The sequence below is a fragment of the Chiloscyllium plagiosum genome, unplaced genomic scaffold (genome assembly GCF_037043375.1).
Source record: "Chiloscyllium plagiosum isolate Xiang-an unplaced genomic scaffold, Cpla_swu_hap1 HiC_scaffold_3, whole genome shotgun sequence".
NCBI lineage: Eukaryota > Metazoa > Chordata > Chondrichthyes > Orectolobiformes > Hemiscylliidae > Chiloscyllium > Chiloscyllium plagiosum.
The window spans coordinates 31,151,812-31,174,666 of NW_028270141.1; the positions used below are offsets into that span (position 1 = coordinate 31,151,812).

A 22,855-nucleotide genomic window follows, 5' to 3' on the forward strand; every position below is an offset into this window, starting at 1 on the left:
ATAAAACCCTGTTTGCTTTGAGGTACATATAAATAAAATATTACAAGTGAAATAATATTATTCTCAAATTGAGAAAAGACCAAACTTTGTTGCTATTTGTAGGTACACAATTTCTCAACTTGGTTTTTAAAAAGTTTTCTCAATATAATCAGAACTGAGAATGACTTAAGCGTAAAACAATAGAGGTGCTCAATCTGAAACATTATTCGGTGACCTCTGCTGGTAGCAGCTTGAATAGCCAACAAATCAGGTGTTTTAGTGTAAATCTTTGCTGGACCTTTGTAAAATCTGTCCAGCTTACCCCTATATGTCTTCCATTTATCTGGAAATCCGTGATTTATCCATAGAAACTTTAACAGAACAGAGCACGGGGAGAGTTATAAAACTTCACAGGCAGTTAAGGACAGGGATATGACCGAAACATTAATCAAGGAAAAACTACATTGTGGTTTGATCTGGCTGACTACATCAGATGGAAATTTTGCTTTGGCTTATATGCATGAATTAATTTCTGTAAATTATGCAAATCTTTGTCAATTTTTTTTATCAGCTGATCATTCACTGCTGAGGTTTGTTCACTGTACTTCAAAACAAAAGATTTTTAAGCTTAAATTCCTTCGCTGTATTCCAAATATCCTTTAAAAGCAAGTCTACAAATAAGCATAACTTACTTCAAAAGCAACCTTGAGTATAAGAAAAGTAGTTACAAATGATGAAGAGGAACTATAAAGACAGTTATCGGATTCAAATATGTGCAGTTGTATATTAATACCTTAACTAAATATCAGTAATACTGTTGAGCTAAAATTTGTCAGTATTAAATAATTTTTAAAAAGACTTCTTTAAAACAGGAAAAATAAATATATAGCAAAATAATTTGTTCTTTTTCAGGGTGACCATGCAAACAATGATAGGTCTTTTCACTCTAAGATTTGTGTTGGCAAAAATTGACATGTAGATTGTCCACTGTTTCGGCTAGAGTTAAGAATAGGTTTTGATCATATAGAAATGACTATAGTCTGACTGAAGAATACTCCACTATTTGGCAAGCAGACTTTACCACCTGATAACAATAATAGCATAAATAAGGAACAATTTGATTGCTTTTTACAAAATGTAATCAAATGTAATCACATACTTTGGCAGGGTTCATTAAGATGCTTATCTTCCATATCATTGCCAGTGGTTAAGATTTCTTTAGATAACACATTCTTTTGGTGATGTCGTACTTTTTCCATTTCATTTTGCTCCTTATTCAACTGATCGGTAAACTTTAGAGAGTTGTTTTTTGTTTCATTATGCAAATTTGATGAATGATTTACTCCGCTCCTATGATCATAAAAATAAGTTGGAGGAGAATCATTTGAAAATAAATCAAATTTTCTTTCTCCATTACCCTTGGGAAAACCTGATCCTTTCTTCAAAGACAATTTATTGCTTGGCAATTCCTCTGATTCATCAAGAAAATGTTCAAGTAGTTGTTTTATACAAAACTTCCTTCGGTTATGAATTCTTGTAGCTACTGGATGTTGTGCATCATTTTGTTTATGAGGGTTATTATTGTCAATTACTGTAATCATATTCAAAGATTCATTCGAATTACAAACACCAGGATTCAGCTGCTCTGAAGCATTGAAATTTGTCATAACCTTCATTCTCTTTGTTCTAGCTATAGAACTTGACCGATTGGTTCCTTGTAGTTTTCTCTTCTGCTTAACACATACAGAATTTATTTTGGGAGGACTTGGTGATTCAGGTGGAAACACACGTAATGGTAGTCTTGACTTACTTTGACCATTCAAATTGTCAGGAGAAAAGAAGTCCTCATATACCTCCGACATGGAGTAATCACAAGGGGATCTGCTTGAAAAAGGTCTTGCTTCAAATAATTCATTTCTAGTAGGTGTCACATGATCAAACTGGGGTTCACATAAGTCACTATTTTTCTTAGAGCTAGTTGGATTTTTTTTACTTGAAGAGGAATATTTGTGCTTCAAAGGTGAGATATTACTTTTATGATGTACATTCAACATGGAGTTCATTTCTGCAATATCACCTTCTTTAACAGAGCTGGATACTTGCCCTGGGGGTGGCAAATTTCTATTTGCTTTGCTTATAATATTATAAACTTTAAGTTCCTGCGTTGCATGGTCCAAAGCCTGTAGATATCCTCCTTCAGAATATTTTCTATTCCTTTGCACATTACATGAACTTGTTGATGTGCCAGTGCCATCAGATGAAGCCAAAGAACTCCTTTCCTTCGGAAAAACTAATTTTGTTGCTGCAACTGTTTTTTTAGTTCTCCTCATTGAGGTTTTGTTGATTAAATCACAATTAGCTGACAGCAAATGGAAACGGTCAGCCAAAGATTCAGGTGTGGAAAGTTGGTCTACTTGTTCTGCACAAGCATGTATGGAAACTAGAGATTTACTTTCATTACTAAAACTTCCACAAGGATCATTAGTTGATGTATATTCTGAACCAGTTGCTTGATTTTCTGTAAAAAAGAATATTTCTATTACACTAAGTTACACTACAAAAGTATACAAATATAATTAGGAAAACATGCATTACTGTACTTTTTACTGTATAAACTTAACAAGAGATATTACGAAAACAAAATTATTATAATGAATTACGAATGCACCCAAGGTGATATAGTTAAATTAACTGATGGCAGTAACCTTGTGCGGAGGTAGCCAAACAGAGATTCTAGATTCACCTAACGCAATTGAATCTTTACAAGTCCTTTAATACCATAAAGCGCCTATTTTATGTACTGGCTAAATTTCACACATGCTACTCACATTCAAGCTATCATAAACTTACTAACTCATCTAAAATTAATTGTAATCTTAGTTTACATAACATACACAAAAGAACAATTGCATGTAATCAATTTCCTTATCCTCCATAACTATACAGTACAATAAAGACAGAACATGCCAAATCTTGAACACTGGTTCATCTTTACTTAAGCTTCTGAAACAAGCTGATCTAAAATAATAGCTATATGCACAAGCTGTATCAAAAGGAGTTTTTTTTATTAAACAGAGAGCGTGGCTAAGTTAGATCTTTGCATTCGTTTGTGCTGTAGAAAAGTCAGTTACTTACATAATAGTAAAGGTGGAGGAAGCAGTGACATTGGTTAGGACAAAAATAGATAAGGAGGTATTTAACAATGTACCGCCATCAGATTAGAAATGACACCCAGACCACAACAAAATTGAGGTACTAGAGGTAATTAATGGTGAAAATAGTAGCAGATGAGGCCACATTCTATTTTTATTGTGACATGGGAAAGATACCAGGGAACTGGATACTTGTATGCATTATAGACTCAGCTAGACCACTCAAAAGCAGGCAGCCCAGACCAAAACTTTGCAATTTGTTTCAGTAAGTGTACAGTGAAAATCACCCGGATTAAGTTAGCGAGATTGACTACCAGGTTTAATTCACAAAATTACACAATGTAACACTAAGAACAGAATAAAGAACCCCTACAGAACTCAGTCTATCCAAACTAGACTTAAATATGCAGTTCCAAATATACATGACAGTCCAAATAAGCAAACTCCTTTAAAACAGTACAGAAAAGGGTCAGACAATCACAGGTTGAAGTTAGAAGGGCAGAACAGAGAGTTTCCACACAGCTCACTGTTGAACTCCCAGCCAGTTCTGGACTGAACTGAACTGCTCAGCTAGAGAGCTGACCACTCCCCTTTCATTCTACAGGTCACTTCTAAAACATGACCACTTTGGCCTGAAGTTTCATCTGTTTACATATAAACACAAAGGCCTCTCAAAGTCCTTTTCATCTCTGTACCAAACCAGTTTGATAGAAGCCCGGCCTGGTTTATTACCCCTCTGAAAAAAAATCAAGAATAGACAGAGCCAAGGAACAGCTTTTAGGAAAAAAAAAGGACTAGCTTTGTGACATATGCATTTACAGCAGTTCAAATGCAAGGAGGACAACATCCTTACTGCTATAAATTTCACAAAAGAGAACAATAGACTCCCCTTCCTAGATGTCACAGTGGAACGAACAGGTAATGGAGAACTGCAGACCAGCATCTATAGAAAAGCAACACAGAGATCAGATACTTAACTACAGAAGCAATCATCCAGATACCCACAAACAGAGCTGCATCAGGACATTATTTAAATGGGCCGCAACACACTGCAGCACCCAGGAATGACGAGCTACAGAATAAAAATACTTATTCAAGAATAACAGATACTGATAAACACACTCCGCCGATTCTTGAAGAACAAACCCCAACGATGACACAACACACCCAGAAACCCGAGCCACACTACCATACATGAAAGATATCTCGGAGATGACAACCAGACTACTCCGACCTCTTGGCATCATGGTAGCCCACAAATTTATCAACACACTGAAACAGCTACTGATGAGCATAAACGACCGTATACTAACAACCAGCAAAACTAATGTAATTTACAAAATACCCCACAAGGTCTGTAACAAACATTACATTGGACAGACAGGCAGAAAACCGAAACTCCATCAATAAACATATCGATTTGGACCCCATTTACCAAACTCTGAGAAAAAGAACTTGAAATGATATCACCCAACTTAACAGGCCAAGACACAAACAGAAAGTGGGACAGAACACCACCGCTTCACCGGAGGCTTACTGATAATACCTAACATGGTGATGGATTGCCTGAGAACAAATCTTCCAGTTCAGCGAGCAAACTTACAACCTGAACTGCATCCTGACCTACAAATCTTCTCAAAAATCGCAAACCTGTCTGTGATCCTGACCAGAGAGGCCCCTCTCAACTGTTTGTTCGACTGTGCCACACCCTGTTTTACAGCACAACTAGTCATGCTTGTGGTATGATCACCACCTTGAACCTACTATTGATCACATTCTTTGCCTCCTGTATGCCCCTCAGTGCTTCCAACTGCTGCTCCAACCAACCCATGCCATTTGATTTTGGTTTTTGGTTTACCCAAAGTTTGACACAGGTGTAGCACAACTTCCCTACTTTTAGTTCTCTCCCTCCAGAAAAAAGACTTCGATAGTGGTCTTCCTTTCTTATGGCCTTGCTAGCTTGTGGCATCACAGTCACAGAGATGTACAGCACGGAAATACATCCTTCAGTCCAACTCGCCCATGCAGACCAGATATCCCAAACCAATCTAGTCCCACTTGCCAATACCCGGCCCATAACCCTCCAAACCTTCCCATTCACATACCCATCCAGATTCCTTTTAAATGTTGCAACTGTACTAGCCTCTACCACTTCCTCCATCAGCTCATTTCATACAAGCACCACCCTCTACGTTACAAAGTTGCCCCTTAGGTCTCTTTTATATCTTTCCCCTCTCACTCTAAACCTATGCCCTCTAGTTCTGGACTCCCCCATCCCAAGGAAAAATTCTTGTCTATTTACCCTATCCATGATTTGGAGATGCCGGTATTGGACTGGGGTGTACAAAGTTAAAAATCACAACACCAGGTAATAGTCCAACAGGTTTAATTGGAGGCACACTAGCTCTCGAAGCGTCGCTCCTTCATCAGGTGTTAGATCACCTGATGAAGGTGCAATGCTCCGAAAACTAGTGTGCCTCCAATTAAACCTGTTGGACACCTGGTGTTGTGTGATTTTTAACTTTGTATACCCTATCCATGCCCTTCATAATTTTATAAACCTCTATAAAGGTCCCCCGTCAGTCTCCAATGCTCCAGGGAAAACAGTTCCAGCCTATTCAACCTCTCCCTATAACTCAAATCCTCCTTGCATATCTTTCAAACTTGTATTTCAACATCCTTCTGTGTCTCTTCCCTACCAAGACATGAACTTCCTAAAAAATAAATGACTTCCCAATTCTTCTTATCAAAATGCACCTCACATTTATTTCAAATTGAACTTCAGCTCAGCATAGAATGTAGAGGACATGGGAAGAACAGCATACAGTATAGTACAGCACAGGAACTGGCCCTTTGGCCGGCTATGTCTATGCCGACCATGATGCCATTATACACTAATCTCACCCATCTGCACATGCTCTGTATTCCTCTATTCCCTGCCTGTTCAAGTGTCTGTGTAAATGCCTCAAACTTGCTCTTGTTCCTACAATCTCCCCTGGCAGCCTGTTCCAGACACCTATCTGCAAGAAACAACTTGCCTCTCCTTAACCTTTTCCCTTACCTTAAACCCATGTAACCTCATATTTGATATTTCCACCCAGGGAAAAAGACTCAAATTATCCACCCTATCCATGCCTCTCATTATTCTGTAAACTTCTACCAGGTCATCCCTCAGTTTCTGAGGCTCGAGGGAAAACAATTCAGTTTGTCCAACTTCTCCTTATAGTTTACAAACCCCAATCCAGATTACATTCAATAAATGTCTTTTGCACCCCCTCCAAAGTCTCCACAACATTCCGACAGTGTGGTAACCAGGATCGAACATAATACTTCAAAAGTGGCCTAATTAAAGTTTTACACGGCTGCAACATGACCTGCTAACTCCTTTACTCAATGCCCTGACCGATTAAGGCATCCATGCTGCACATGTTCTTTAACACCTTATGCACTTCTGTTGGCACTTTTAAGAAGCTGTGAACTTGTACTTCAAGATCCCTCTATATACCAATGCTCAGAAGGGTCCTGCCATTTACCGTATATCTTGCATTTGACCTCCCAAAATGCATGACTTCACACTTGTCCACATTAAACTGTCCAACTTTTCAAATGATCCATAACCTGCTGAATCCTTTGACAACCTTCCTCACTATCCAAAACTCCACCAATTTTTGTGGCATCTACAAATTTACAAATCAGACCACCTACATTTTCATCCAAGACATTTATACATATTACAAATAACAGAAGTCCTAGCACTGATCCTTGCAGAACACCACTGGTTACAGGCCTCCAGTCAGAAAAATCTCTCTCAAAAACTATGCTCTGTCTTCTCTGATCAAGCACATTTTCTATCCAACTTACCAGCTCATCATGCATCCAATGGACGAGCCTACCATCACAGATCTTGTCAAATACTTTAGTGAAACCCATGTAGACAACATCCACTCCCTTATCCTCAATCATCTTTGTCACTTCCATAAAAAAATTCAAATTTGAGAGACAACATCAAGGAGGAATTGGCTTCCTTCAACAAATCAACCTGATTTCCTCAGTTGAAAACAAGTTTCTTTGTTTTTGAATCTCAAAAGCTCGGATTCAATTTTTAACTTTTTTAAAATTTGTATGGCTTGGGCAAATCAAGAGAACAATTTAATCTTCTACAATAAGATGGAGAAGGAAAGTAGCTAACTGTTACATTATGTCGGGGGAAAACTGCAATAAACCCCCCCAAAATGCATGTTGGAATTCTGAAGCAAAGACTACACCTTTTCCAACAGTACATAAGAAATTTGAAGGAGTCAGAGAAAAGCAAACAATGATGTTTTGCTTTAAAATTGGGCTCTAGATAGCAAGAATACCCTCACAAAGTGGGATGAAATAAAATTGATAAAATAATCTGCCTTTAAAGTACAAAGAGGCATTGAGGATTTTGATCTAATCAGGTTATCTGATCTCACTCATCAATACTGAATTAAAAATTCAAAACGAATACACCTTAAGCAAGGCTAGAGAAGAATTTTCCACTCCAAAAAAAAGTGCTGAAAATGTGCAAAAACATCCTTTCAAAAACAGTTGACAGAGTGCTAAAAAATATCTTTAGAAGATAGGCCTGGAACTGAGCTTGTATATTAATAGAATAAAAACAGAGATTGTCACATTGCTCCTGAAACACTTTAAGATGAATATCAGATCAGTAAGGAGCTGTTACCATTGAAAGGCAATCACAAAAATTATTATTCGAAAGGTGTTTCATTTGAAAGAGTACATAAGCTTCCTTCAGGAGTGGTAAAAGGTGTAATGGATTCCTTAGTGCACTTGGTCAAGGTAAACAGCACACAGGCTGAAAGGAATTAACCTTGTCCATACTTTATAATGTTTCTTATATTGCTCGTGTACAATTTTCAATAACTCAACTTAACATAACGTTAAAACATGTTCAGAACATCAGAGTTAGGACTTTTCCACAACCAAACAAAATAGATGAAAGATTACTGCAGGACATGACTTTGTGGAGGAATCTCAGACTAAACTTAACTCAAAATTTGTCAAGTTTTAAACGATCTTTTGCTGCTGTATACAACTTTTCAGCCTACAGATTTTTTTTTCTCACCTTAATTGCCTTGTTTAATTTTAGAGAATCTAAGTCTGTTTTCTCAGATTAAACCGTGGTATCCTGATATTGAGACCCCTGTTTCTGGACTCCACAATGAGCAAAAATATCTTCCCTGCATCTGATCTGCCCAGCCCCGCTTGGTAGAATTTTGAGTGTTTCAATCAGATCACTATTCGTTCCTTGTAAATTCTGGTAAATACAGACCAAAATGTGTTGCTGGAAAAGCGCAGCAGGTCATGCAGCATCAAAGGAACAGGTGAATCGACGTTTCAGGCATAAGCCCTTCTTCAGGAATGAGGGGGGTGTGCCAAGCAGGCTGAGATAAAAGGTAGGGAGGAGGGGCGTTGGGAATACGATAGGTGGAAGGAGGTTAAGGGGAGGGTGATAGGCAAGAGAGGGGGTGGGGGCGGAGAGGTCAGGAAGAAGATTGCCGGTCAAGAAGGTGGTGCTGAGTCTGAGGGTTGGGACTGAGAAAAGGTGGGGGGAGGTGAAATAAGAAAGCTGGAGAAATCGGCATTCATCCCTTGTGGTTGGAGGGTTCCTAGGCGGAAGATGAGGTGCTCTTCCTCCAGGCGTCGTGTTGTCATGGTCTGGCGATGGAGGAGGCCAAGGACCTGCATGTCCTTGGCGAAGTGGGAGGGGGAGTTAAAGTGTTCAGCCACGGGGCGGTTGGTTGGTTGGTGGGGGTGTCCCAGAGGTGTTCTCTGAAACGTTCCGCAAGTAGGCGGCCTGTCTGGGACACCCGCACCAACCAACCCAACTGCCCCGTGGCTGAACACTTTAACTCCCCCTCCCACTTCGCCAAGGACATGCAGGTCCTTGGCCTCCTCCATCACCAGACCATGGCAACACGACGCCTGGAGGAAGACGCCCCATCTTCTGCCTAGGAACCCTCCAACCACAAGGGATGAATGCAGATTTCTCCAGCTTTCTCATTTCCCCTCCCCCCACCTTTTTTCAGTCCCAACCCTCGAACTCAGCACTGCCTTCTTGACCTGCAATCTTCTTCCCAACCTCTCCGCTCCCACCCCCTCTCCGGCCTATCACCCTCACCTTAATCTCCTTCCACCTATTGTATTCCCAACGCCCCTCCCCCAAGTCCCTCCTCCCTACCTTTTATCTTAGCCTGCTTGGCATACCCTCCTCATTCCTGAAGAAGGGCTTATGCCCAAAACGTCGATTCTCCTGTTCCTTTGATACTGCCTGACCTGCTGCGCTTTTCCAGCAACACATTTTTAAGCTCTGATTTTCAGTATCTGCAGTCTTCACTTTCTCATAAATACAGACCAAGTCAAACTAAGTCCTCCTCATATGAAAAGCTGGCCATCTCTAGTATCATCCTACTCAAAATCGGTTGCACTGCCCCTACGGCAAGTGCACAACACTTCGGGTGTGGTCTCACCAATTTAACTTTGTCAAGATCCCACATGGGAAGCTTAAACATTCATGGGATCTACGGTAACTTGGCAAGATGGAGCCAAAATTGGCTTAGTGAGAGGAGACAGAGGGTGGGGATAGAAGGCAGTTTGTACACTGGTCTCCAGTCATAGTGTCATACCACAGGGCTCAGTGCTGAGTGCGAATGCATGGCAAAATACCAAAAAGCTCAGTGGAACAGAGGTACATGTCTCAGATCTCTGAAGGTAGCAGGACAGGTTAGTAGGGTAGTTAAGGAGGCAAATAGAATGCTTGTTTTTATCAGTCATGTCATCGATTCCAAAAGCAGGGACGTCATATTGCAGCTGTAAAGAACTTTGGTTAAGCTGCAGCTTGAAAACTGTGTGCAGTTCTAGCAATCACACTATAGGAAGGATGTGATTGGACTGGAAAGGACACAAAGATGATTCACCAGGATGTTGCCTGGGAAGAAGCATTTCAGCTATGAAGAGAGGCTGGATAAGCTCCAGTTGTTTCCACTGGCATAGAGAAGTTTGAGGGGGACTTATTAAAAGTACCAAGTTACGAGGAGCATAGACAGGGTGATTAGAAATTAGCTGTTCTTCTTAGCTAAAGGGTCAGTTACAAGAAAGTGGAATTTTAAAATGAAAGGTAGGAGGTTTAGAGGGGATTTGAGGAAAAAGAAATTCACCCTGAAAAACATTGACTGAAAGGATAGCAGAGGCTAGAAACCTCAGGACCTCTAAAAACTACTTGGCTGAGCACTTGAGGTGTCATAATGTTCAAGGCCTACTGCAGGAAAGAGAACTAGAGTAGATTGTTTGATTTGATTTGACTTGTTGCCAATTGTACCTAAGTACAGTGAAAAGCTTTGTTTGCAAGCAGTACAGGCAGATCATAGTAAGCAAGACAATACAGATCATAGGGTGCCAAAAAAAAACTTGAATAGAGTAAGACATATAGTATACACCACACAGGACGTGCGCTAGGCAAGATCAACATTATTTGAAGTTAGAGTCCATTTATCAGTCTAATAATAGCAGGTAAAAAGCTGTTCTTGAACCTGCTGGCTTGTGTTCAAGCTTCTGTATCTTCTGCCTGACGGAAGAGGTTGTAGGAGATAATTGTAGTATATTTTTGGCAGTACAGACTTAAATTAGCCAAAGGGTCTCTTCTAAGGATTGCAGGATTCTAAGACATCATTACTTCTGAAGTGAAATCCTCCACCAATGAAGTCTAGTATCGCATTTGTCTTCCTAATTGTTCGCTGCATCTACCCTTCTGCTTTCATTAATGTGTGTACAAGGACACTCTGATCCCTTTGTCGGTCCACATCTCCAAGGATATCACCACTTAAATAATAGTTCTGTTTATAATTTTATAACTTTACATTTAGCCATATCGCGTCATTTGCCCTTCTCAATAACTCAATTTGTCTAAACTGCCTTGAAATCTCCCTGCACTATCAAACCTCGATTCCCCCAAGTTGCGTCATTAGCAAACTTCGAAATGTTGCAAATGATTCCCTCATCAAGTCTTCTCTAACTGACTCAAGAACTTTTCCCATTACTGATGTTTGCCTAACTGGTTTTCAATTCGGTTTACCTCCCTCTTTTTAAATAGTCTGATTACATTTACCACCCTCCATCTGTAGAATTTGCTCACGAGTCTATAGAATTTTAGAAGCATTGAATATAAGAAAGCGAATACACCACTGTGCCATTTGAACCTGCACCACTATTCACTATGATCATGGCTGATCATCAAACAGTACCCATTTCTCACTTTCTCTCCATACTCTTTGATCTCTTTAACCCCAAGAACTATACCGAATTCCTCCTTGAAAATATTCAATGATTTAGTTTCAACTGCTTTGAGACAGAAAATTGCACAGGTTCATCACTATTTGAGTGAAGCAATTTCTCCTCAACTCAGTCCCAAATGGTTTTCCCCATACCTTCAGTCTGTGACCCCTTGTTTTGGTCTCCCCATACATTAGGAACATCTATTTTACATTTACCCCTCTGGTCCTATAGTATTTTATAGGCATCTGTGAGCTTCTCCCTCATTCTTCCAAACTCCAGTGGATTTTGACCTAACTAACCCAATTTCTCTTCACAAATTAGTTCTGTCATCTGAGAAATGAATCTGGTAAACCGTTGTTGCACTTCCTCCAGAGCCAGAACATCCTTCCTCAGATAAGGAGACTGCACACAAAACTCAAAGTGCAGCAAAACAACACTGCTCCCGTACCTAAGCTCTCATTATGAAGGCCCTGGACGCCATTTCCATTTTGGAAGGATATAGATTATCAACCCCGGTGATTTGTCAGCTTTTAACACCATTAAATTCCTCAGCACTCTTTTTTTGAACTGACACTGATTTTTTTCAATTTCACCCTCTCAGGTTTGCTAAAGTTTCTGTGACATCAGTTGTATCCTGTTTTATGCAGACAGAACCAAAGTATGGGTGCTCAATTCTTATGCCATTTTTTTGCTGCCCTTTGTAATTTCCCTGCCTTCTGATTGAAAGGGATGGACACTTGTCACTTGTAATCTTTTTCTCCTCACATATTTCAAAAGTTTTCATGCTTACAATTAGCTTACCTTTTGGTGTTATTGATGGAGATTCCCCAAGGGATGGTTGGCAAAGTGATGCAGCAGAGCCTGATATTGTTGTTTGAGACATTTGGGAAGCTGAAACAAGAACAGATGAATTACACATCAGAATTAGATAGCCTTCAAAAGAGAAAGAAAATTGCAAGGCTATGTCGAAAACACAGGGGAAGTGCCAAGTCCCTCTTGCTGGCAGACAGCATGGACATGATTGGCCAAATGGCCACCTTTTGAGCAGCAAACATTCTATGTCTTACTATTTTTATAGTAAACTGATGGCTGTATGTAATGCTTTGTGAAGAGATTCCCAATTAAATTCAAACCAAAACATGAAAGATTAAGGAGATGAATGCACTACAATCAATCTAGCAAGATCACTGGGTTATGATCCCAGCTCATGGTCAAACTTGAAAAGTCAGATTCCAGGGTAAAACTTGGTTTGATAGATCTTAAGTTTATATTTTTCTTTTGGTTTCAGTGGTGTTTAGTCACTGAACACATCCATGAGGCTATCAATGTTCTTTAACAGACAAACACAAATTTATTACAGGAAAAAAACAAAAATGAGAATTTAGAAAGATATTAACATAAATAAAACCAAGTTTCAGCCTCTTTCCTAGTACTATCCTTTATAGCTATTCATTCCTAGTCAAATAGCTCTCCTATCATTACTATTTAATTTGTTACATAACTGATTCTTTCCAGTTTTGATGCCTTGCAGTAATTCAGTTCTGAAAGCAAAGAAAACTTCTTTCCAGTTCTTAGGACCCTAGAAATGCTCTCTTCCAGTTCAGATCGTCTAACCCTCCTTTCAGGTTTGACGCCTTGAAAACTTCGTAAACTAACGTGCCTTTGTTAACGCAAACATGTTCTAAACAAAAATCTGACTCTTCTGACTACTGATGGCCCCAGTACCTTTCTTTGTCTTAAAAGGTCAACGGTTCTTCAATTAACACCGTTGGCATCCAAAGGTTTCACAATTCTAAGTGAACATGGGATTTATGTAGCTAATCCACTGTTCCAAATCACTTTCTGTCTCAATTTAAAAACCTTCATAGAACAAAAAAATCACAAATCTACTTTTCTTATACTCTAAAATTTATGTTCAAAACAATATTATAATATATATATATATGTATATATATAAAATTATAGTTACACATTTCAGTCACAATTATCAACAAAGGAAGGTAATGTGTTTCATAATATTTCAGCCACTAGCAAACATCAGCTGACAGCAGAAAAAAAAGCAAGGACTCAGCCTCATGATTCAATTCGGTCACAACTAAGCTATACCACAATTCCATCAATCCAGTTTGCTTCTGTAATCCTTAACTTCCTTAAGAATAATCAACCTGTAATTTTTAATTTCCAATTGATCCAGCCTCAACAGCTTTGTGGGAAGAGTTTTAACAATAATGTCAAAGCAGATCATGAAGACCATTGATGAATGTAGTACACGGAACAAAGGTGAATAGTAGTAACTACAATTGATCTTGAAGCAAAAACAAACAAAAAAAATTTTTCAAGGGGATTTTTATTTATTGAATAGCATGAAAATCAAAATGTACTCAGAAGAATAAAAGTGATAGAACTGAAGTAGTGAAATCTGAAAGAAATCACTGAAAAACTAAGGAATTATTAGCATGGTTAGTATTGGACAGTATCAGTACAGGGAGGAACAGAACATAGAAGGGTGAAGACTTGGAAAGATAACAAACAAATGAAAATCAAGTCAGAGGTTGAGTATTAACAATAGTACAGATTAAGCAACATATTTTGGCAAGACATTAGCAAATTCTGTACGAGTGCACTGTGCCAGCCCCAAATTCTTTGGAGTTCAAGAGATATGTTAATATGTAAAGTGAAGAGCAACGGTGCAGGTGTACATCGCACAAGCAAAAAGACCATCCATCAAACACCTATGCCACAGTCCACATGAGCATAAAAGTTATGTTTTTAGAATCCTGATCAACGTTTAGCCCGTAATTAACATTACAAAACACTCTCACTTGATGCTGAGTCAGAAGGTGTGAGTTTGAGGCCCACTCCACAGACTGATCTTAAAGTTTAATGGCTCAATGGAGAATGCAAGAGTGTGTGCCATGAGCAGTATCAGGCATACCTAGAAATGAGGTATCAACCTGGTGAAGCTACCAAACAGGACTACTTGTAAGCACCAAGTGATACAGAGGTAAGTGACTCAACAACCACCCAACATCAAAGCTCTGCAGTCCTGTGCTATCCAGTCAAGACTGGGGACGAATAATTATAAGCTCACTAGAGGAGGCCCTACAAATATCACCATCCTCAATGATGGAAGATCATAACACATCAACCTAAGACATAAGAGAAGCATTTGCAGCAATCTTCAGCCAGAAGTGGCAAGTGGGTGATCTATCACAGCCTCCTCCAGTGGACCCCAGCATCACAGATGCCAGTCTTAGCCTATTTGACTCAGTCCACATGATATCAAGAAACAATTGGAGGCATTGGATATTGCAAAGGCTATGGGCTCAGACAATAGTTCTAAAGACATGCTCCAGAACTTGCCACTCCCATAGCCAAGTTGTTCCAATAAGTTTTACCAGACAGAGGAAAGATTTCCATCTTTTTCCTGTACATAAAAAGCAGGACAAATCCATCCTATCAGGCTACTCTCGATCAGCAACAAAGTGATGGAAGGTGTCATCAAGAGTCCTATCAGGCAGCATTTGTTTAGCAATAACATGCTCACTGTCACCCAGGTTGGCTTCCACTAGGGCCACACTGTTCCTGATTTGATTCCAACCTTGGTTCAAACACGGACAAAAGTGTTGAATTCCAGAGAAGATGAAATAGTGACATCAAGGCTGCATTTGATCAGGTGCAGCATAAAGGAGCACTAGCAAAACTGCAGTCAATAGAAATCAGGGGGCAAACCCGCCATTGGTTGGAGTCATACCTGGCACACAGAAAGATGATCATGGTTATTGGAGGTCAGTCATCTCTACAGGAGTTCCTCAGGGTAGTATCCTAGGCCTAACCATCTTCAGCTGCTTCCCCATCATCAGAATATCAGAAGTGAGGATGCTTGCTGATGATTGCACAACATTCAGCACCATGCATAACTCTGCAGATCCTGAAGCAGTCCATGTGCAAGTACAGTAAGACCTGGACAATATCCAGGCTTGGGCTATCAATTGGCAAGTAAAATTCACACCACACAAATGCCAGGCAATGACCATCACACCACTGCCCCATAACATTCAATGGTGTTCCCAAGGTTGAACTCTCAATATCATCATCCTGGAGGTTTCGATAACTAAAAATTCAACTGGCCTTGCCACGTGAAATTAGTGGTTATAATAGCAGGTCAGAGTATAGGAACACTGCAGCGAGTAACTCACACCTCCCTTGCAAAGTCTGTCCACATTCTATATGGCACAAATCATGAGTGTGATGATATGCCTGGCACCACCTTCACAATTATCCACTCCTTCCACCACAAATGGTCAGTAGCAGCAGTGTGTATTATTGACAGGATGCACTGCAAAAATTCACTAAAGATCCTTAGACAGCACCTTCCAAACCCACAACCACTTCCATCTGCACTGCAAGCAACTCACTATCATGATTTGGAAATATATCACTTCACTGTCTTTGGATCAAATTCTTGGAATTCCCTCCTTGAGGGCATTGTGGGTCTACTGACTGCACAGATTGCAGGGGCTCAAAAAGACAGTTCACCACCACCTTCACAAGGATAACTAGGGATAAACAATAAATGCTGGTCAGCCAGAGACATTCTATGTTAAATTAAAGAAAAAAGTTCAATGCTAACATTCTAGTTCTCAGCATTACCACATTGCTGCTTTGTATAAATTAGCTACAACATTACCTAAAGTACAACAGTGACATTTCTAAAGAGCAATCAGTATCCAGGAGTCATAATCTTAAGAAGCATGATTTTTAAAGAAACAAGAACAGCCAAAAAGTCAGCTTTTATTGAGAAAAGCATCAACTGTATCAGATGGAAAAGACAACAAGGAGCAAATTTGTTCACATGCTCAACTGTGCAAGTTTGATTACATCGATGATCAATTTTCATTCCAAACTTCCATACAACTACAAAATAAATCTAGTAATGTTTATCCTAAAAATCTATTCCCCCATTTCATTTCTAAACTCTTCTGTCTATTATCCACAAATAAAATGGAATAATCAATTGTTGTTTAGAAATCTATATAATTAATTGGGACACAATGGTGCATAGTATAATTCAGGTCAAGCAATCTGTTACAGGTGCCTTTCATCTTGGATTACCAATCATAAAACAGATTGGGATTTTGTGTGACCAATCCTATCCAAAAATCATAAGCAGTACAGAACAATCTGCCACAGTGCTACGTACTGAAATGACTGGGATTTCATGAAAAATCATCAGTGGAATTAGTAAGTGACTGATTGGGGAAGGACAATTGTCTGTTAATGACCTATGCAGCATTTGTGTATTATTGTTTATTCTAATAAATCACCTCAGTGGCAAGAATCTCTAGAAAACATTGTCTGTGACTCAAATGATTCAGGCCTGCAAAACAGTCAGCCAATCTAGTTTGCTCCAGAAAAACTTACATTGCTGCACTTTTAAAAGAACTATGCTCACTAGCCCTAAAAACAGAAGTTAAAATTACCTTGCCTGATCTCGTCCAAACACTGAGTCTCCAGCTATTGAGAATTTCCCAGCCTGTTATTTATGTTTTGAAGAACACTTACAACACAGTACTTAAGGAACATAAACCTTCAACTTAGATAAAGTTATTTAGCAGAAACTATACATAAGTACCTAACAAGGCAATAGCTTTCTCGCAGCCAGTCAGCTGTGAACAGAATTTAGCAAGAACCAACCTGGCATTTTAAAGTTTATAGGAAATTGGAGTCCAAGCTGCTGAAAATGCAGAGAAAATGCTGATCTTTTGGACTGCTTAAATAGTTATAATTTGTGCTGCTTATATGAAAATCAGAAGACTGAAACACACCCAAACAACACTTGCAGTATTGTTCAGTTCACCTACAGGGCCAAACTTCCAGCTCTGGAATTATGGAAGGTGGTGGACTTGAGCAGAACTTTGGTAAAGGTCATAGTTTGAATAGCTTTAAGTAGCAGAAGATTTTTTTTAAGATTAAAGGTACTATATAAATCAAATTGTAGTCATTGTTTGGATAGAATTATACAGATGCTGGGAGAAAGAAGTTAAAAATCACACTTCACCAGGTTATAGTCCAACAGATTTATTTGAAAGTGCTAACTTTCGGAGCACTGCTCCATCATCGGGTGGTTGCGGAGTAGAACATAGAACATAGAAGAATACAGCGCAGTACAGGCCCTTTGGCCCTCGATGTTGCGCCGATCCAAGCCCACCTAACCTATATGAACCCACTATCCTCCATATACCTATCCAATGCCCGCTTAAATGCCCATAAAGAGGGAGAGTCCACCACTGCTACTGGCAGGGCATTCCATGAACTTACGACTCGCTGAGTGAAGAACCTACCCCTAACTTCAGTCCTATATCTACCCCCCCTTAATTTAAAGCTATGCCCCCTTGTAATACCCGACTCCATACGCGGGAAAAGGTTCACACTGTCAACCCTATCTAACCCCCTAATCATCTTGTACACCTCAATCAAGTCACCCCTAAACCTTCTTTTCTCTAATGAAAACAGCCCCAAGTGTCTCAGTCTTTCCTCATACGATCTTCCTTCCATACCAGGCAACATCCTGGTAAACCTCCTCTGCACCCGTTCCAGTGCCTCCACATCCTTCCTATAGTATGGCGACCAAAACTGCACACAATATTCCAGATGCGGCCGCACCAGAGTCTTATACAACTGCATCATGACCTCAGGACTCCGGAACTCAATTCCTCTACCAATAAAAGCCAGTACGCCATATGCCTTCCTCACCGCACTATTTACCTGGGTGGCAACTTTCAGAGATCTGTGTACATGGACACCAAGATCCCTCTGCTCATCCACACTACCAAGTATCCGACCATTAGCCCAGTACCCCATCTTTTTGTTATTCTTCCCAAAGTGAATCACCTCACACTTAGCTACATTGAATTCCATTTGCCACCTTTCTGCCCAGCTCTGCAGCTTCTCTATATCCTGCTGTAACCTGCCACATCCTTCCTCAATGCCAACAACTCCTCCGACTTTCGTATCATCCGCAAACTTGCTCACCCAACCTTCTAACCCCTCTTCCAGGTCATTTATAAAAATGACAAACAGCAATGGTCCCAAAACAGATCCTTGCGGAACACCGCTAGTGACGGCACTCCATGAAGAAACTTTGCCATCAACTACTACCCTCTGTCTTCTTCCATCCAGTCAATTCCTAATCCAAACCTCCAACTCACCCTCAATGCCATATCTCCGTATTTTCTGCAGTAGCCTACCATGGGGAACCTTATCAAACGCCTTACTAAAATCCATATATACCACATCTACCGCTTTCCCCTCATCAACCTCCTTCGTCACCTTTTCAAAGAATTCAATAAGGTTTGTGAGGCACGACCTGCCCTTCACAAAACCATGCTGACTATCCTTGATCACATTATTCCTATCCAGATGTGCATAAATCCTATCCCTTACAATTCTCTCTAAGACTTTGCCCACAACAGAAGTGAGACTCACCGGCCTATAGTTACTAGAGTGAGACTCACCGGCCTATAGTTACTAGGCCGGTGAGTATAAGAACGTAAGACACAGAATTTATACCAATTTATATGACGTTATACACTACAACCACCTGATGAAGGAGCAGCACTCCGAAAGCTTGTGTTTCCAAATAAACCTGTTGGACTGTAACCTGGTGTTGAGAATTTTAACTTGGTCCACCCCAGTCCAACACCGGCTCCTCCACATCATTGGAGAAAGAAATGGACTCTCCACAATCCGTTGAATTAAGATACAGCAACTGATTACATAGGTTTGGAGAATATTTTTAAAATATGGATCTGTCACAACATGATTAGAAAATAACTAAATAATATTGATTCAGCTAATTATATTTTAGCAAAGTTCAAAATCATACAATACCAGGTTATAGTCAACAGGTTTATTTGAAAGTACAAACTTTCGGAGCACTGCTCCTTCATCAGGTAACTAGTGGGGCAGGATCATAGGACTCAGGATTTATAGTAAAAGATCAAAGTGTCATATAACTGATGCGATGCATTGAACCAACTTAGAGTGCTGTTATGTCTTTAATCACTTAGAATGGGGACATAGGTTTCGATTGATTAATATGTAAATCCCAGGACTTCTTTCAAGTCACAGTCCTGAAACAGCTTAAGGTTTTATCAGTATAAAAAGAAGAGGTGACATCTCAGCTCAGAATGTATTAAAGCTGTGAGGTTAGAGTCTGGCTGTATCCCAACGAGTCAGATTGGTTCGATTTGCAAAGTAGTAATTTATAAAATGTCATTAAACCAGCAGACAAAGGAGGAGCCATTGTCATTCAGATTAGAATGGGGATAACTGCCCGCAAATGACCGACAACTGAAAACCAGGAACATTACAGGCAAATACTGGCCGTTCCAACCAAAAAGCACACCCATTAACTAAACAGGTTGACCAAGACTTTTGACCAAGCCCTTCAGAATACTTTACGCACTCCCATCCAGTGTACTTCTCGCTTAGGGGACTACTGTCTTCTGAAGATACACAAAGCCAACACACCCAGACATCCCGTCATATCAGGCAACGGGACCCTGTGAGGGAACCTCTCTGGCTATGTTGAGGGCATCTTGAAACCCATTGTACAGGGAATCCACAGCTTCTGTCACTACACTCCAGTTTTTATTTACAGAAATTCAGTCTATGGATCAGTCAAACCGGGAACATTCCCCGCCACAATGGATGTTTCAGCACTCTACACCAGCATCTCCCACGATGATGGCATCGCTGCAACTGCCTCAGTAATCAACACCAATAGCTGCCATCTCCAGGGACCTATAATTCATCTGCTTCATCCTTAACCACAACATCTTCACCTTTGACGATCAGACCTTTATCCAGACACATGGAACAGCCATGGGGACCAAATTTGCACCCCATTACCGCCAAGATTTTCATGCACAAGTTCAGGCAAGACTTTGCTGCACAGGGCCTCTGACTAACACCATACACCAAATACACTGACGACATTTTCTTCCACTGGACCCATGGCGAGGAGTCACTGAAACAATTACACAATTATATCAACAAGTTTCATCCCACCATCAGATTTACCATGGACTATTCTTTAGAATCTCTCTCATTCTTGGACGCACACATCTCCATCAAGGACAGACACTTCAGTACCTCGCTCTACTGCAAACCCATGGATAACCGCACAATGCTGCGTCTCTCTAGCTTCCACCCTAAACATATTAAATCAGCCAACCCCTCTGGATAAGCCCTACGCATACACAGGTTCAGGTGAGCAGGAATGCGATAGACATCTGAAGCTGCTGAAGGACACCCTCATATGATGCTCAACTCATCAATTGCCAGTTCCGACATGCCACAGCGAGAAACCGCTGTGACCTCCTCAGGAGATCGACAAGGGATACAACGGATAGGGTACCCTTTGTCATTCAGTACTTCCTGAAAATGGAGAAACTATGCCATGTTCTTCACAGCCGGCAACACATTATCAATGAGGATGCACACCTCACCAATTTCGTTTTTCCGCTTCCACTTCTCGCCTTTATACAACTGGCAAATCTTAAAAAGACCATTGTTCGCAGCAAACTACCCAGCTTTCAGGACAACATCGACTACAACACCACATTCCCCTGTCATGGCAACTACTGCAAGAAGTGTCAGAGTGTCAAAATGGATACTACCATTACACATGGGGACACCACCCACCACATGTGTCGCGGGTATTCATGTGACTCGGCCAATGTTGTCTATTTCATACGCTGCAAGCATGGATGCCCCGAGGCATAGTATACAGGCAAAACCATGCAGACACTACGATAGATGAATGGATACTGCGCAACAATTGCCAGACAGGAATGTTCCCTCCCAGTGGTGGATCACTTCAACAGTCAAGGACATTTGGCCTCGGATCTTCAGATGACCACTCTCCAAGGTGAACTTTAAGCTGATAGCCAGGTTCAATACCCAGGAGGACAGCCTCAACTAGAATCTTGGGTTCATGGCACCACTACAGGTGGCTCCACCTCACTATACATACACTCACTCACACACACACACACACACACACACACACAAACAAACATACACGATTACACTCACACAGACTCCCTCCCTCACACAGACACACACACTCTCAGGAATATATTCCATCAGACTCAAGCACACAATCTCATGTGCGCACATGTAAGACTATGGGGTGAATTTGTATTTTCAGATACATTCTATTTTGTTCAAAAAACATAATCCCTAAGCAGTCAGTCCATGTGACATTTTCTAAATTCATACTTTGGAAACAAAACCAGTCTCACTCAAGGTTGGATTACAGACAGACTCTAATCTCACACTTTAATGCATTGTCTGAGCTGAGATGTCACCTCTTCTTTTTATACTAAAACCTTAAGTTGTCCCAGGACTGGGACTTGGGATTTACATATTAATCAATCGAAACCTATATCCCCATTTTAAGTGATTAAAGACTTAACAGCATTCTAGGTTTGTTCAATACATCGCATCAGTTGTATGACACTTTGATCTTTTACTATAAATTCTGTGTCCTATGACCCTGCCCCACTAGTTACCTGACGAAGAAGCAGGACTCCGAAAAGTTTTAATTTCAAATAAACCTGTAATCTGGTGTTGCATGATTTTGAACTTTGTCCACCTCCAACACCAGCACCTTCACATTATATTTTAGCAAATTACTTCACAAAAGATTTCCCCCTAACCTGCATAACTGGATGCGTGTCAGTGCAACATTCAGCATGCCGACACAATTCGCAGCACTGACTTCCTGTTTCAGAAACTGCTGCCATATAGTCTATAGAGAAAATAAAATTGTGGAAATGCTACTTCAGTACTACAAAATTTAGATGCATTGCACAATACAAGAACCTACCGGTGGGAGAAAGGTTCTCCCTCTTGTCTTTCATTTCCTTCAATCTTTCTTCCATTCTGCAGAAGTGATTGAGGGGAATAGTTTTCATTTTGGGTATATGTAGATCTGTAGCATCTCCATCAAATGAAAGTAAAGGCAGATCAACTCCTTTTGGGGAAAAAATGTGGAAATAAAACATAGTAAGAAATTAAGATCATGAGAAATAATGAAGGTATCAATATAATTCAGTTTTGTTACTGGTATTTTCATGGAATTCTGGACTGTTTAGGAAGAAATTTTCTTTTGAAAATTTCAGCTTACACACAGACTCAAGACTCAGTTATCATGCCTTGTGATATTGAGAACACCTGAAAACACAAGTGAACACAGCAATGAGGGCAGTTAGAAGCATTTGACCCAATTTGCTTAAATGAATCATTTACTTAAGCTATGTGAAACTGAACTCACTTTTTAAACTTTGCTGCACCACTTCTGGCTTTCTATAGTCCTTTTTACCCTTCCCGCCCTA

At 40.1% G+C, this 22,855-nt stretch overlaps 1 protein-coding gene across 2 annotated transcripts in view; it reads right to left on the minus strand.

Annotated features, from left to right (window-relative positions):
- Nucleotides 1-22,855, minus strand: part of mcph1 (microcephalin 1) — a 330,444-nt gene that overhangs the window by 276,008 nt on the left and 31,581 nt on the right. For both annotated transcript variants that reach the window (XM_087978353.1, XM_043679276.2), the window contains exons 7-9: nucleotides 22,348-22,494; nucleotides 12,249-12,338; nucleotides 1,139-2,497 (exon numbers count right to left, since the gene is read on the minus strand). In XM_087978353.1, the coding sequence (XP_087834479.1) occupies nucleotides 1,139-2,497; nucleotides 12,249-12,338; nucleotides 22,348-22,494 (1,596 nt within the window). The remainder of the gene's footprint in view (nucleotides 1-1,138; nucleotides 2,498-12,248; nucleotides 12,339-22,347; nucleotides 22,495-22,855) is intronic.